The sequence below is a fragment of the Lissotriton vulgaris genome, chromosome 2_1 (genome assembly GCF_964263255.1).
Source record: "Lissotriton vulgaris chromosome 2_1, aLisVul1.2, whole genome shotgun sequence".
Classification (NCBI taxonomy): domain Eukaryota; kingdom Metazoa; phylum Chordata; class Amphibia; order Caudata; family Salamandridae; genus Lissotriton; species Lissotriton vulgaris.
The window spans coordinates 211,368,360-211,382,218 of NC_141687.1; the positions used below are offsets into that span (position 1 = coordinate 211,368,360).

General features: G+C 47.5%; 1 protein-coding gene across 6 annotated transcripts in view; it reads right to left on the reverse strand.

Annotated features, from left to right (window-relative positions):
* The window catches only part of LOC147729852 (TATA-binding protein-associated factor 2N-like), a 601,338-nt gene that overhangs the window by 89,520 nt on the left and 497,959 nt on the right, over nucleotides 1-13,859 (reverse strand). For all 6 annotated transcript variants that reach the window (XM_086954762.1, XM_086954760.1, XM_086954759.1 and 3 more), the window contains 2 exons: nucleotides 13,543-13,669; nucleotides 13,374-13,462 (listed from right to left, as the gene is read on the reverse strand). In XM_086954762.1, coding sequence (XP_086810888.1) covers nucleotides 13,374-13,462; nucleotides 13,543-13,669 — 216 coding nt within the window. The remainder of the gene's footprint in view (nucleotides 1-13,373; nucleotides 13,463-13,542; nucleotides 13,670-13,859) is intronic.

Here is a 13,859-nt window from a genome sequence, read left to right on the forward strand (position 1 = left end):
AATTTCAATTGGCAGAGGACATTCATATTCATATTGTAAAAATTCCTGTGTTTTTAAGTTAGGATCGAATTCATATACTACGTCTGTTGCAGCAAGAGAATTAACCCATTGGATCCATCTTGGATGCAGAGCTTTAGCATTTGGAATGCTCGCTTTTGTTACCGCTTCTAGAGCAGGTATAGGTGTAACGATTATTATGCGTTTACCTTGTGCTAGGGCCCTTTCTTTTGCTACAGCAGTCTGAAGCGCAGTTAGTATTTTTTCTGTTGAACTGAATTTTATTTCAGCTTTTGTATACAAATGTGATTTGTAAGCTATTGGTACCGTTTCTCCCTCATTAGAGGTCAGGTACGTGAATCCGCATCTTCCTGGGATTACTCGGATTGCAAGGTTGCGTGTGTTGTCACGTGTTTCTAGTTTTGTTTTTGCTAACATGTCTGTTTGCAGTGATCTCAAAATTTCTGTGTGTTTTTGAGTCCAGTTGATTGGTTTAAAATCAGGTTTAATTAATTCGTAGAGAGGTTTAACCCTCTCTGCGTAATTTAGAATGTAAGTTCTTCCGAAATTCAGGAAACCTAGAATCGATTGTAAGTTCTTCAGCGTTTTCGGTGCTTGGAGTACAGCGCACTTCTCTAAGAAGTTGTCCGCTAGGCTCTTGCCTTCACTTGATAATTCGTAACCTAAAAATAGTACTGTAAGATGGGCAATTCGAGACTTTTTAAAGTTTAATTTGTAACCCTCTGCTGCGAAACCAAGTATTATGGTGTTCACTCTTTTCAAGTGAGTATCCAAGTCGTCGTCTGTGAGATAGATATCATCCACATAAGATAATGCCTCATCATCATATACTTGTAGTAACTCTGTTACTCTGGCTGAGAATAGTCCTGGGCTGTTCTTGAATCCCTGTGGGAGCCTACAGAAATTTTTCTGTGACCCCATAATTGAGAAAGCGGTCAAGTACCTGCTTTCTGGTGCAATATTTTGACAAAAGAACCCATTAGATATGTCTAATATCGTTTTATATTTTTTGCGAACTATGTTATTCATTAGTGCAGCACTATGCGAGTTCTGTACCGCAAAGGTTTTGCAACATGAGTTAAGATGTCTGTAGTCCAAGACTTGACGATATGAATTGTCTGGTTTGGAGACAGGAAACAAAGGATTGTTCATTTGAGAGGTGCATGTTTCAATCACCCCCTGATATTCAAGTTGATCTAAAATCTCCCTGACTTGTTTTTTAGCTTCTTGCTTAATTGGATACTGCCTTTGTGCAGTCAGTTGACTTTTTAACTGGATTTTGTGAGGAGGAGAGTCCTCATCCCATCCCACATGATTTTTATATAATGCTGGTGCCTGGGCTACTGCCTATTTCCTTGCATATATATATTTAGTGTGAATCGGAATGTGATTCGAGAAGGCAGGCATAATCATTTCTTCGCCACGAGGGCACTCCCTGACAAACTCCGGGGGCCAATATTTTTCCGCTAACAGGATGTCATAGCCTTTTGAGAGGTTATCCCAAAATAGACCCCGTATTTTTTTTAGTCTTATCTCCCTCTATACGCAGTGTTATTTCGTATACCTTATGAGGTTCGCTAACTCTGGTGTCGGCAGTTTCTACTTGAATGTATTCATTTGTGTCCACTGTCTCCAGATGACTCATCAGGATCTTGCGAGCTATGCTGATTTCTGCTGCACTGTCTAGCATTGTCTGTGCCCACTCCCCGTTTTTCAGCTGTGTCCTCAGTATTCTCGGCATGTTCGATTACTCTAATACTGAGTACCTTCTTTCTTGGAAATTGTAACTTTTTACTTTGAGCAGGATCCTTGTCTTTGGACTTGGTGTGCTCTCCTGGGTCTGACCGTCCTCTTCTTTCCGATTTCTGCGAAAAAGATCAAGAGGGACGTGTATCAATACTTTGATATCTATCAGGCTTTTTCAAGTTATCCCTATTTCTAAGGTTACATCTTTTCTCAGAGGGCTCCCTCTGGGGAGACTGGTGTTCTCGAGTCGGAGTTCTTTCCCTCCGTCGAGGAGACCTTCCTCTGGACTGGAAAACTTTTTCCTTGGGAGTGGACTGTTTATTTCCATCCCAATTTTTCTTTGGAGTATTTTGATTATTTTTAATAAATAATTTTTCAGGATTTTCGAGTAGTTGGGGTTTTACTGGTGTCCCACCCAAGCTGCCTCGTCCTAATTCTTCATAGCATTTTTCTATAATTCTGGCAAGCTCAATTGGTTGTTCTGTTATATCTGTTTCTTTCAATTTCTGGAGGATCGCCACAGATGCTGCTTCTCCTTTTATATTGGCTAGTAATATAGCCGAGACCTGCTTGAAGTCTTTCAGTAATTTCATCCCAAGAGTTAAAGCAGGTTCTGGACCGTATTCATTCTGAATCTGTTTTAGCACATCTGGTATTACCGCCATGGACGGAACACCATGTGTTTTTGTGGAAATGGAAGCAAAGACTGTACCCCAAGTGTCACAGTCCTCCACGTGTGGTGCGACCCCCATTGGAAGGCAGATGGTCAGAATTCTGTGTTTCTCAATAGGGGTAGTATTCGGAAATACGGCCTCTATTTGAGTAATTTTCTGCGCTAACCAGAAAGGAATTTGTTCCCGTTCTATGGGTGTTTTACCAAGACATGATTGTATGTTCTGTGGTGTAATTTTATTTGTGTTCCCCTGATGAGGGGTCAGCTGTGGAACATTAACAGTTGTTTGGACTGTTGCAGTCCGCATTACATATTGGACTAATTGTCTATGTATTTTAATTAGTGTTTTTAGCTGTACTAACAGCTCCTCTTTTGACATTTTTGCAATGTCCGGATGTGGTGTGTAGCTGGCTAGAACCGGCCACGTTGCTCCTGGTCTACCTAGTGGACCGAGCCTGGTAATATGATCATTGTGTTTTAGGGCGCCTTTAAACCAGAGAAGGTGCTTTTGGTATTTTAATGGGATTTCAATCTCCTCGAAAGGAGCGTACTCATCCGGTGGTTCCCCTATCTTGTAATAGTGGAAAACTTTTGTTGCAGCGTTTGCCGCTGGAAATTTTATCCAAGAATAGAATACCTCTGTCTGCCGATATTCGTGTGCCTCTATCACGAAGACGACTGTGCCACCTTGTGTGGTCAGTCCGTTTTCTATAAGTTTTAACGTTATAGTTTTTCTTATGTTGACCGGTTCACTAATCTCATCGGGACTCTGCTGAGTCGCATTTAATGTGGCATCAGCGGTGCCGTTGTTCCCGCCTTCTCCTGGCATTTTACTGTCAGGAAGGTCTTTTGTTTGCAGAGCAGGTCTCCAAGGAGACAAAGATTAGGTGCACAATATTTTGGAATACTGTATCCTTCAACGTTGAATAAACCAGAAACTCTACATAGGAATCTCTTCCTACTAAGTTCGGGCGGATTTTAGCCTTTCACCCACTCCAGACGTCTATTGGAGTATTTACGGGAGAAAGGGTCTGTGTGAAAAAGCACGACTGAGTTACTCTAACGTCTTGCATTAGTTTTATCGCCTTACCAAACGTTGGGCGCCATGTAGTGTAGTTCCTATTTTCCCTATAGGCCCTGCGCATTGGAATAACATAAACAGCAGTATAAACGTAGAAGTGCGGTCTTCCAGGTCTCTACTGACTATGTTAAACTTAATTGGGTTGTACCAACTAGCTCAGAGGTCACTGGAAACTTTCTTGACTGAATAGGAAGTGATCAGCTTCCCAGGCACAGACAAGAAGGGATTCAGTTTTCCAACAACCGCATAAACATGACAGCTTTGCTCCTCAGATAAGAGTCAATCTCTAGAGTCGTGTGAAACAATAGACAGCTATTTCACTCAGTCAGTTGTGCAAGAATTACTTTCACCAGGATGCAGAGAATAGAGAGACGGGCGTTTTCAATAAAAGGTATTATTTATTGAACAGTCTTTCTTCTCATGCAAGAGAAATGAATTGCCACAATTGCAAGACTTGTTATTATAAAAAGTGCGTACAGTAAAAGGAGTATTGCGAAATAATACTGTAAAAGCATTGATATGGTTTCTTAGCCATATGATAGTTAAAAGGAATAAAATATATACATTCATATATACATTTAGCTAACGTTCTCAACTGGTGCTTCTAACTACGCCTACCCCAGTGTACCTGACCTAAGCCTAATACTTGGAAGGGAGTAAGTAAGTAGCAGTTTAAGTTAAGTTGGTTTTGCCAAGGGTTTGCTTCAAGAATTCTCTCTAAGGATTATTAGTCAGCACCATACCTCTGGAATAGAATGTTGGAGGTATGGTATCTCCTCTCAGGACTCGATATTCCAGTCACCCGCAAGGGTAGGCTGGAAACGCCGGAGCTGGATTTTCTCGGCAGGAGAAAAGACAGCATCTTTCTCAGCGCGTCAAGGCAACGTTGGTATTATTTATACCTGAAAGGTGCCTCGTTTGACGCAAGGTTTTGGACATAAAACGTCAATAAAGATGTCACTAAGAACTGGTCGTTCTTACAGTGCTCATTAGAGTTCTATTACTAATAAAAACAAAGCAAGCGGGGCTTTCCCAGGTTGCTGGGGGTTTTATCTGTTGAGGAACTCGGAGTGTAATCTAGGTATCTAAGATAGTGGCTTCTGCTGTGTCATGTACTGTAATGAGCTGCAGAGGCGAGTTTCTGAAATATGGCTGAAACATGGCTCTGATCGTTTATGCCATTATATGGGTATGGATTGATTATAGCCGTATAGAGGCATAAGGTCACAATATTGATAGGGGTCCTAGATAGAACACGACAGGAAGGAAGGCTATTTACTCACGGTTCGTTGTGCCAGGGTGAGGTCTTCGGTATCGGTGTTAGCGCCGGATACGGAGACTTGCTCTTCTTCCATTATGGCATCCTGCGCATGCGATTCTTCGTGTTCGGACTCTTCTCCGAGGAGGTCCGGCACAGACCCGCTTTGCTGGTACATTTTGTGATGTCGAGTCCGAAGATCACGGAGGGTTTTCTACAGCCAAAACCAATGGGACGCGTCGCAGTCTTTCTCAACGTGATCTGGGGATAGGCAAAGGTTGCACACTATGTGCAAGTCGGTGCGTGGGAACTTGGACATAATTTGAATGGAGTCCGTTCAATCAGCTGCGACTGATCCAGTCGCGGGTATGTCCGGCGGCCGTCCAAGAATGTTCCAATTGAAGACTTTGGAGAGCAAAACCATACGCGGAAAGTGGGAAACGCGATCGATAACAATACTGTTGAGGATGGTAGTTTGCACGTCGAATTGGGCCCGAAGGAACGGTGCCAACAATTCACATTCAAACCAGATGAAGGGAAAAAAACAATCTAACAATGGAGTCGATGTTCATGCGCACTATCACCTAAGGGAGGAGTCACCTACCTCCTGACTGGAAAGACTTCTTCGAAGAAAAAGAAAGTGCAAACATCCAGACCCAACACTAGATGGAGATCAATGCACAAGCATATGATCTACAGCTCATATGCCTTGAACAAATATTTCTCTACAATAGGCTTTCAGTTATGTACTGTACTGTTCTGTTTTACTGGTGACAACAGGCTCTGTGATGTAATAGTTGGCCCCCTCGCCAAATATTACATTGTTGAAGACCTTAGAGGGTAGTCGCTTTCCAAGTAGAGAACAAGTTACTTACCTTCGGTAACAATATATCTGTAAGAGATATATATTAGTTATAGGTGCCATCCCTTAGAATTACCCCCCAGGCGTCAGAATGGATCCGGAGAAATTTTTTCGTAGCAGTACCCCTGTGCTCGGTAGATGGCATCGGTTGACTCTGCGTTTGTCATTAGCGTTGTGATTGCTGGGATGCCGGTGTGGTATCTACTTAGATGCCGCCCTCACGCACTTACGTCAGTTCCTTACACGACATTCCACGGCAGAAGTGCACAGCCATGCAAGACACTGACCACTGGTGCACAAAACTAGAGCCCTGGAAGGGAGTCCCTTACCCTAGAAGTCAGTTCGCAGAACTGGGAGGATGGGCGGGAGTGTGAGGAATCTATAACTAATATATGTCTCTTACAGATATATCATTACCGAAGGTAAGTAACTTGTTCATCTGAAAGAGACTACTAGATATAGATTCCTTACCTTAGAATAGATACCCCAGCAATACCAACCTCAGAGGTGGGTCTGCAAACTAAGTTCACACCAGAATGTCCTGAAATGAAATGAAATGAAAATGTGATTTGTAGAGCGCTGCAGCTGCCCTGAGGCGTCCAGGCACTAAAAACAGAGAAAGCCCTCGTAAGGTTACTTTGTTAAGCATTAAACAGGAGGGTTTTTAGCTGTTTGCGGAAGCTAGTCAGGTTGGGGTTGTTTCTCAGCTGCAGAGGGAGGGTGTTCCAAAGTTTGGAGACATTATACGAAAAGGAGCGTCCTCCTGCTCTGGCTCTACAGATTCTGGGAATCTTGGCTAGAAATGCCGTTGAGGAGCGGAGGGTCTTATTGGGCCTGTAGGGAGAAATCAGGGAGCGGTTGATGTCTGGGCCCGTTTCCCAGAATGTCTGGTGGGCAATGCAGAGCGCTTTGAATTTTACTCTGTCCCTAACAGGTAACCAATGTAAGGTCTTTAGGCCGGTTTTTATTGAGGTCCTCCGAGGGATTCCCAGCAGCGCCCTGGCAGCACAGTTCTGGGTGCGTTGAAGCTTTTGTAGGGTGTAGTCTGGTGCTCCCAGGTAGAGGGCGTTGTTAAAATCCAGACGAGATTGGATGAGGCCCTGTATGATTATTTGTTTGGCCTCGAAGCGGAGGAGGGGAAGGACTTTTTTGATCACCCTGAGGAGGCCAAAACAAGTGGCTGATATCTTGGTGGCCTGTGTGTTAAGGCTCAGAGATTTATCGAGCCAGACGCCTAATCTTTTGATGTTGTCTCTGGGGGGTGGGGCCACTCCCATGCTTGATGGCCAAATCAGCTCTATGGTGGCAGGGGAGGCTGGGCCCAGGAGCATGAGCTTAGTTTTGTCGTCATTGAGCTTTAGGCATGAGCTCATCATCCACCTCTTTACGTCTTCCAGGCAGGCCGCTAGGTCTGGTGGCGACTGGAGGCCGCTCTTCTGTGCAAGGGAGACCACCAGCTGGGTGTCGTCCGCATAGGAGATGATATTGACACCATGCGGACGAACCATCCCAGCCAGTGGCCTCATGTATGCATTAAAGAGCGTAGGGCTTAAAGAGGAGCCCTGGGGGACTCCGCATCCCAGAGGATGACTGGATGAGCGGGATGTGCCGTCGAAGACCTGAAAGGTTCTGCCAGATAAAAAAGATTCGAACCATGTCAGGGCATCTCCGGTCACTCCTAAGTCGGCAAGGCGGGTTAGCAGGATTTTGTGGTGTACAGTATCAAATGCAGCACTTAGATCGAGGAGGATCACTGCCACTGATCCTCCTCGATCCAGGATCCGTCTTGCCTCCTCAGTTACAGCCAGTAGGGCAGTCTCTGTCCCATGTTTGGTGCGAAAGCCTGTTTGGGAGGAGTCGAGGAGGTGGTTTTCCTCGAAGAACGTTGTCAGGATGGTATTGACGTGTTTCTCCAAAATTTTCAACGCCCATGGGAGTAGCGAGATCGGGCGATAATTACTGGGGTTGGCCGGGTCAAGGGAAGGTTTTTTCAGTAGAGCCCGCACCATAGCGTGCTTCCATGTTGTGGGAACTGTCCTGCTTACTATGGAGGAGTTCAGTAGATCCAAGAGAGTGGGAAAAATAGTAGTGCTGGCCAGGCTCAATGAGCCTGGGGGAGCAGGGTCGCATGGGGAGCCGGTTTTTATTTGTTGTGCCAATTTCTCTAAGGTTTCCAGTGCTATCAGGGGAAAGGACTCCAGCCGCTTGGTCGGGTTTGAGGCAGAGTGCGGGCTTTGGACAGGTGAGTCGGTGGGCGGGTTGGGAAAAGAAAGATACATTTTATTAACTTTTTGAAAGAAGAATTCCACCAGATCATTGCACTTGGATGGTGAGTTGTTATTATCTGTGACCGGTGACGGAGGTTTGATCAGGGAGTTAACTATACGGTAGATTTCTTTAGGTTTAGATTTCGCCGTAGTTATTTTGAGGTTGTAGTAGGCAGCTTGCGAGGATTTTATGGCCAGCTTATAGTTCCTGATCATTTCCCTATAGGTGGCTTTTTCTTCGGGATTGTATGAAGTGCGCCACTTTCTCTCCTGTCTTTTACAGAGACGTTTGTGGTTTCTGAGATCTTCTGTGTACCAAGGAGCTGTTTTGCTATGTCTCTTGGAGTTTCCTGGAGAACTTAACTGCCAAAGAAGACGCCTGTCCAGACTTGGCTGTCCAGGCAGTAGTGTTTTCTGAATGTGTGCAGGGATGCCCATGTGGCCGCCTGGCAGATGTCACTGAGGGGGACTCCAAGTCCCAAAGCAGTAGTGGCTGCCGTCGCCCTGGTGGAATGGGCGCGCAGTCCTACCGGAGGTTTCTTCTTTGCTAAGGAATAACACATTTTGATGCAAAGAACGACCCACTGAGAGATGGTCTGTTTTTGTACGGCTCCACCTTCCTTGGTGCCCACATAGCCAACAAAGAGCTGGTCATCCACCAGGAATTGCTTTGTGCGATCGAGATAGAAAGATAGCGCACGTTTTGAATCCAGACGGTGGAGCCTCTCCTCCTCCATTGAAGGATGCAGGGGCGGGATGAAGGTGGGCAAAGTGATTGTCTGTCCAATGTGGAAACAGGTAACCACTTTGGGGAGGAAAAAAGGTTGAGTTCTAAGGACAACCTTGTCCGGATGAACAGCAAGGAAAGGAGGCTTAGAAGATAGAGCCTGAAGCTCACTCACCCTGCCAGCAGAGTTGATGGCTATCAGAAAAGCAGTTTTTAAAGTTAAGAGTCTGAGAGGACAATTAAGTAGTGGCTCGAAAGGAGTGCACATAGGGTAAGTCAAAGCCAGGTTCAAGTCCCACTGGTGCATTACAAAAGGAATAGGAGTAAATGCCCTTAAGGAATCTATTTACAATAGGGGAATTGAAAAGAGAAGGCTGATCAGTAAGCCAAAGAAAGGCTTTAATAGCCGATAGAGAGCCTTTACGTGTGCCCAGAGCAGAGCCCTGCTGGGCCTAAGGAACGAGGAACAAAATAACCACAGAAAGAGAAGCAGAAAGGGGATCCACAGCCTTTGCTGTGCACCATGCCACAAATTTGTTCCACCTACATGCGTATACCGTTTTAGTGGCTGGGCGCCTGGCTGCCAAAATAACATTACAGACTTCGGGCGGAATGTCAAAAGCTGTCACCTGTCACCGCTCAATCTCCATGCAAGGAGGTGTGGCTGGACAGGTGTGGGTGGAGGACCGTCTCCTGCTGCTGTGCCAGAAGATCCTCCAGAAGAGGCCTCTGATCTCCGCCTCTCCCATGTGTCCGCCCCACCCCAGAAGTGATGCATCTGTCACCACTGTGAACTCTGGTTGGCGAAGGGAGTGGAATCTGCTTTTGACCCAATCCTAGTTCGTTAGCCACCACTGGATCTGGATTCAATCGGAAAGATTCCCCTGATGCTGTGCACACTGGAACTTCAGATCCTACTGCAGAGCCCGCATATGCCACCTGGCATGATCCACCTTCAGGAAGCAGGAGGCCATGAGGTTCAGAAGCCTCAGGGTCATTCTGACCGAAACTCGTGATTGAGGCTGGAACATCAGTATCATAGCCTGAATATCCCAGACTCGCTGCTCGGGAGGATAGACCCGAAACTGCGCTGTGTCCAGAACCATTGCGATAAAAAGGTGCTTCTTAGAGGGAATCAGGTGTGACTTAGGCACATTGAGAGTGAACCCCAGTGAACGCAGAAGGTCTGCCGTAGTCTGTAGGCGGGAAACGACAGCCTGGGGCGAACCACCCTTCAACAGCCAGTCGTCGAGATAGGGGAAAACTGGAACCCCTGATCTGCGCAGATGAGATGCGACCATCACCATCACCATCACTTTCGTGAACACCAGGGAGGCGCTGGTAAGACCAGATGGGAGCACGGTAAACTGAAAGTGCTCGTGGCCTACCGTGAACCGTAGGTAACGCCTGTGGGCCGGCAGGAGGAGGATGTGGAAATAGGCGTCCTGCAAGTCCAACGCTATCATCCAGTCTCCAGGGTCGAGGGCGAAGGGACCTAAGCCAATGTCAACATTGTGAACTTCTCCTTCTGGAGGAAGCAGTTGACGTTCCTGATGTCCAAGATAGGACCAGGGATTAGTCCTTCTTGGGCACCAGAAAGTAGTGGGAATAACAGCCACGACCAACTTCTGGAGCAGGACCTCCCTAGATAGTCCCCTTGGCCAAGAGAGCTATAACTTCCTGATTGAGAAAAGCCAAGTGATCCTCCGACATGCAATGGAAATGTAGTGGCATGAATGGAGGGGTAGTCTGAAAGGGAAGGGAGTAGCCCCTTCAGACTATCTGCCTGACGTGATGGTTTGCCAGTGGGAGAGGTGATGGCGGATCCTGCAGTCCCCTAGAACCTGGTGGCCCTGAAATGACAGACTAGAGGGGTTTGGAGGCTGCTGCAGAGGGGACGCTGGTCGACTGGTCCGCTCGCTGGCCCCCTGACGCACGACGCTGGGTCCCACGTCCCCGACCACGCAGAGGCTGAACAGTGTGCGCAGGCCTGTTGCTCTGGGTGGAAGGTGGTGGGGCACCCCTTTTGTAGCCACGAAAGGGGCGAAAAGCAGACTGCACGGGGAGAAGTGGTAGCAAGGTCCAAGGATCTGGCCGGAGCCCTAGAATCCTTAAAGCACTCGAGGGCGTTGTCCGCTTTGTCGCCAAACAAGCGACGGCCATCAAAGGGCATGTCCAAAAGAGTCGATTGGACATCACCCAAAAAGCCAGTGGACCTCAGCCAGGCGTAGCGTCGCAGGGCTACCGACGTTGAAATTGTCCTGCCTAGCGAGTTGGGGGTGTCCAGCTCACACCTAATGGCGAACTTCACTGCATCTCTGCCCTCAGCGACGGCATGGGAGAGAGTGGTCCAGGCCTCCTTCGGACACTGTGGAAGCACCTGCACAACCATATCCCACACAGAGTGGGAATAACAGCCCAAAACACATGCAGTGTTCACCGACCGCAGTCCCGATCTGGTGGAAGAAAACATCTTCTTCCCAAGATCATCCAGCTTCTTGGATTCCCTATCTGATGGGAGCAGTAGGAACTGCACCCTTAGAAATTGAGGCTTAAACCACCAAAGGGTTGGGTGTTGAGAGAGGAAAAGTGAGTTGCCTGGAGCTGGGCAGTGGTGTTGGGCAATCATCTTGTGCTGGGCTTATACCAGATGCCAAGGAGGATGTCAGTAAGGGCCTGATTGAACGGCAGTAGGGGCTCCGAAGAGACCGCTGCCGGTTGAAGCACCTCGGTCAGAAGGTTGGTCCTGACTGCCACCGTAGGAAGCTCAAGGTGCAAGGCCTCAGCCGCCCTATGCAACACCACTGCGTATGAGGCTCCCTCCTCCGTAGCCACAGTAGGGAGAGAAAGCATACCAGGGTCTGGCAAGGTAATCCAGACCACTGGCATCACCTAACTTCTCTCTCCAGTACGGTTCACTCAACTGGTCAGCTAAAGGGTCACCAGACCTCTCCCAGTCCTCCTCGTCTTCTTCTGGCTGCCACTCAGGGTGAAAAGGAGAGAACAATGGTACAAAAGGAATGCTCAGCGCAGGATCCGGCGTCGGTCGGGCTCCGTGTCCAGGTCAGGGTGGAGGTCAACGCCGGCTGGGGACACAACCAGCGTCACAGGGAGCGGAGGTGCAGTCAGTGGATTTGACGCCGGAGGAGTTGTTGTATGGTTGACTGAATGGGACCGATCCGGATCCAGGCCTGGATCCCTGGGGGCCCTGCGGCGCTGGGGCCAAAGCCTCCGGGTTTGAAGGCCTAGAACCTCCAGTTGAGTCCGTGGGGCCAGAAGACGCGCTGGCGGAGAGGGGCTTCCCAAAGATCGAGTGAAGGGCTTTGTTAAAACGATGAAGTTGGGCAGGGGTCACCCTGGCTCCCAGAAAAGGAGGAACGCTCGGAGCCGACTCAGCAGGCTCCGCAGGATGACCACGACCTGCATCCTGCGTCACGTTGGTCGATGGATGGGGAGAACGTGAAGAGCAACAATGCTTCTTCGCCTTCTTTGCGTGCTTCGACTTGCCCGAAGATGAAGACTTTGCGGATGAGTGGTGGTGATGGCTCTGCGACCGCTCCCGTAACTTCCCTCTCGACCGGAGCGGAATGGACTGCTGGGCCTCGAGAAGCCTTCGGGACCGCTCCCGCAAAGACTTTGGGTTTACGGCCTGGCAGTCGGAGTACGACTTTGGGTCGTGGTCGCGCTCCAAACACCAAAGGCACACTGGGTGCGGGTCCTTAATCGACATCAATTTGTGACAGGAGTCTCAAGCCTTGAAGCCGTTCCATGGACGGGATATCTCTAAGTGCACCAGGAGTTGAACGACTCAAAAAGAAGTCGACAGAAGTAAAAAAATAGTCGGCAAAAAGTGACTAGATGTACCTCCGGATCTGCGCTGGCTGGCACGGAAAAAGAAAGAACTGACATCAGCACGCTAGGGCGGTGTCTAAGTAGATACCGCAAGGTCATCCCGGCGATCACGATACCGAACGTGGAGTCGACCCACGTCATCTACTGACGCGCAGGGGTACTGCTACGCAAAAATTCTTCGGATCCAATCTGACACCTGGAGGTAATTCTAAGGGAAGGAATTTACTAGTCTCTTTCAGATTGAATTTTTCACCCCAAGCCACAATCTTCCTTAATGACTGTAAATAAGATTCTTTCCTGGTGCCCCTGGCTGAATGTAGAGGCACAGAGAGCGGGCCTTTCAAATGCTTTCATTGAGCTTAGTCAGGCATTTTGAAAACATTCTTCGACTGTGGTCTCAGGGGTCAGCAGAAACCATGGTATATCTCGGGTCGTTTTTGGAGGAATTGGGTCTAAGCACTTCTTAGGCATCTGATCACTTTGGCTCCCATTGACAGAAGCAGAGTAAAGGTCCGTATTGTTGGCTATTCCAGCCCCTGAATGAGATTGGACCCAAAATTCCACTGTTTAGGAACACTGTTCGTCACCCTATTCTCAGAAGAGAATTTGTTGACTGGAATTAGGGGATATTCTGGAAAAGCAGTAAACAGCCTAGGGCATTCAAAATGTGCAACAGCTGTTAAATAATTTTCTAAAAGAAAACATTCTTTGTAATATTCCTTAATTGCAGCTTCCCCATGTATGGTGGGTGGGGTGAACAACATAATAAAAGGCAGAGTGCCACATTCTCAGTAGTTCAATATTACCTATTAGGCATAGACGTTCAGAAATACACCAAAATCCCAGAATTTTTTTCCCCATACCAAGAGAAGATTTAGCACAAACTCACCTCCTCCGGATGGTCGTCCATCATCTGGCCTGGCCTCGTCGCACTGATTGCAGGAATTCCGTCTAGCAAAATTTACATTACCGCACGAACTAGATAAAAAAATAAAAACCTCAGTTTCACTCAATGTATATCCAAACAAACATTTTGTACACACAAAACATTATCTTACGGGTTTGGGCAGACCCAGTCTCCATCCTTTGGTTCGCTGCCACCCTGGAAACCTCCACAACCCCTAAAGCCACCTCCGCGTCCTCCGAAGCCTCCTCCACGTCCTCCGAAGCCCCCTCCACGAGGTCCTGTAGATTTAAAGAATTTGAACAGAAATCACAACATACTCTATAAAAACTTAGTGAGTGGACATGAAACTGTCCTTCCATTTCTGAATAGGAAACTCGGGTTAGGCTCTTATAATTGGCTATTTTAGGGTAAAGTATATACAGTTAGCAAAAACTATGGCACTCTCAGATTCTAGGAGATATTCAAGGG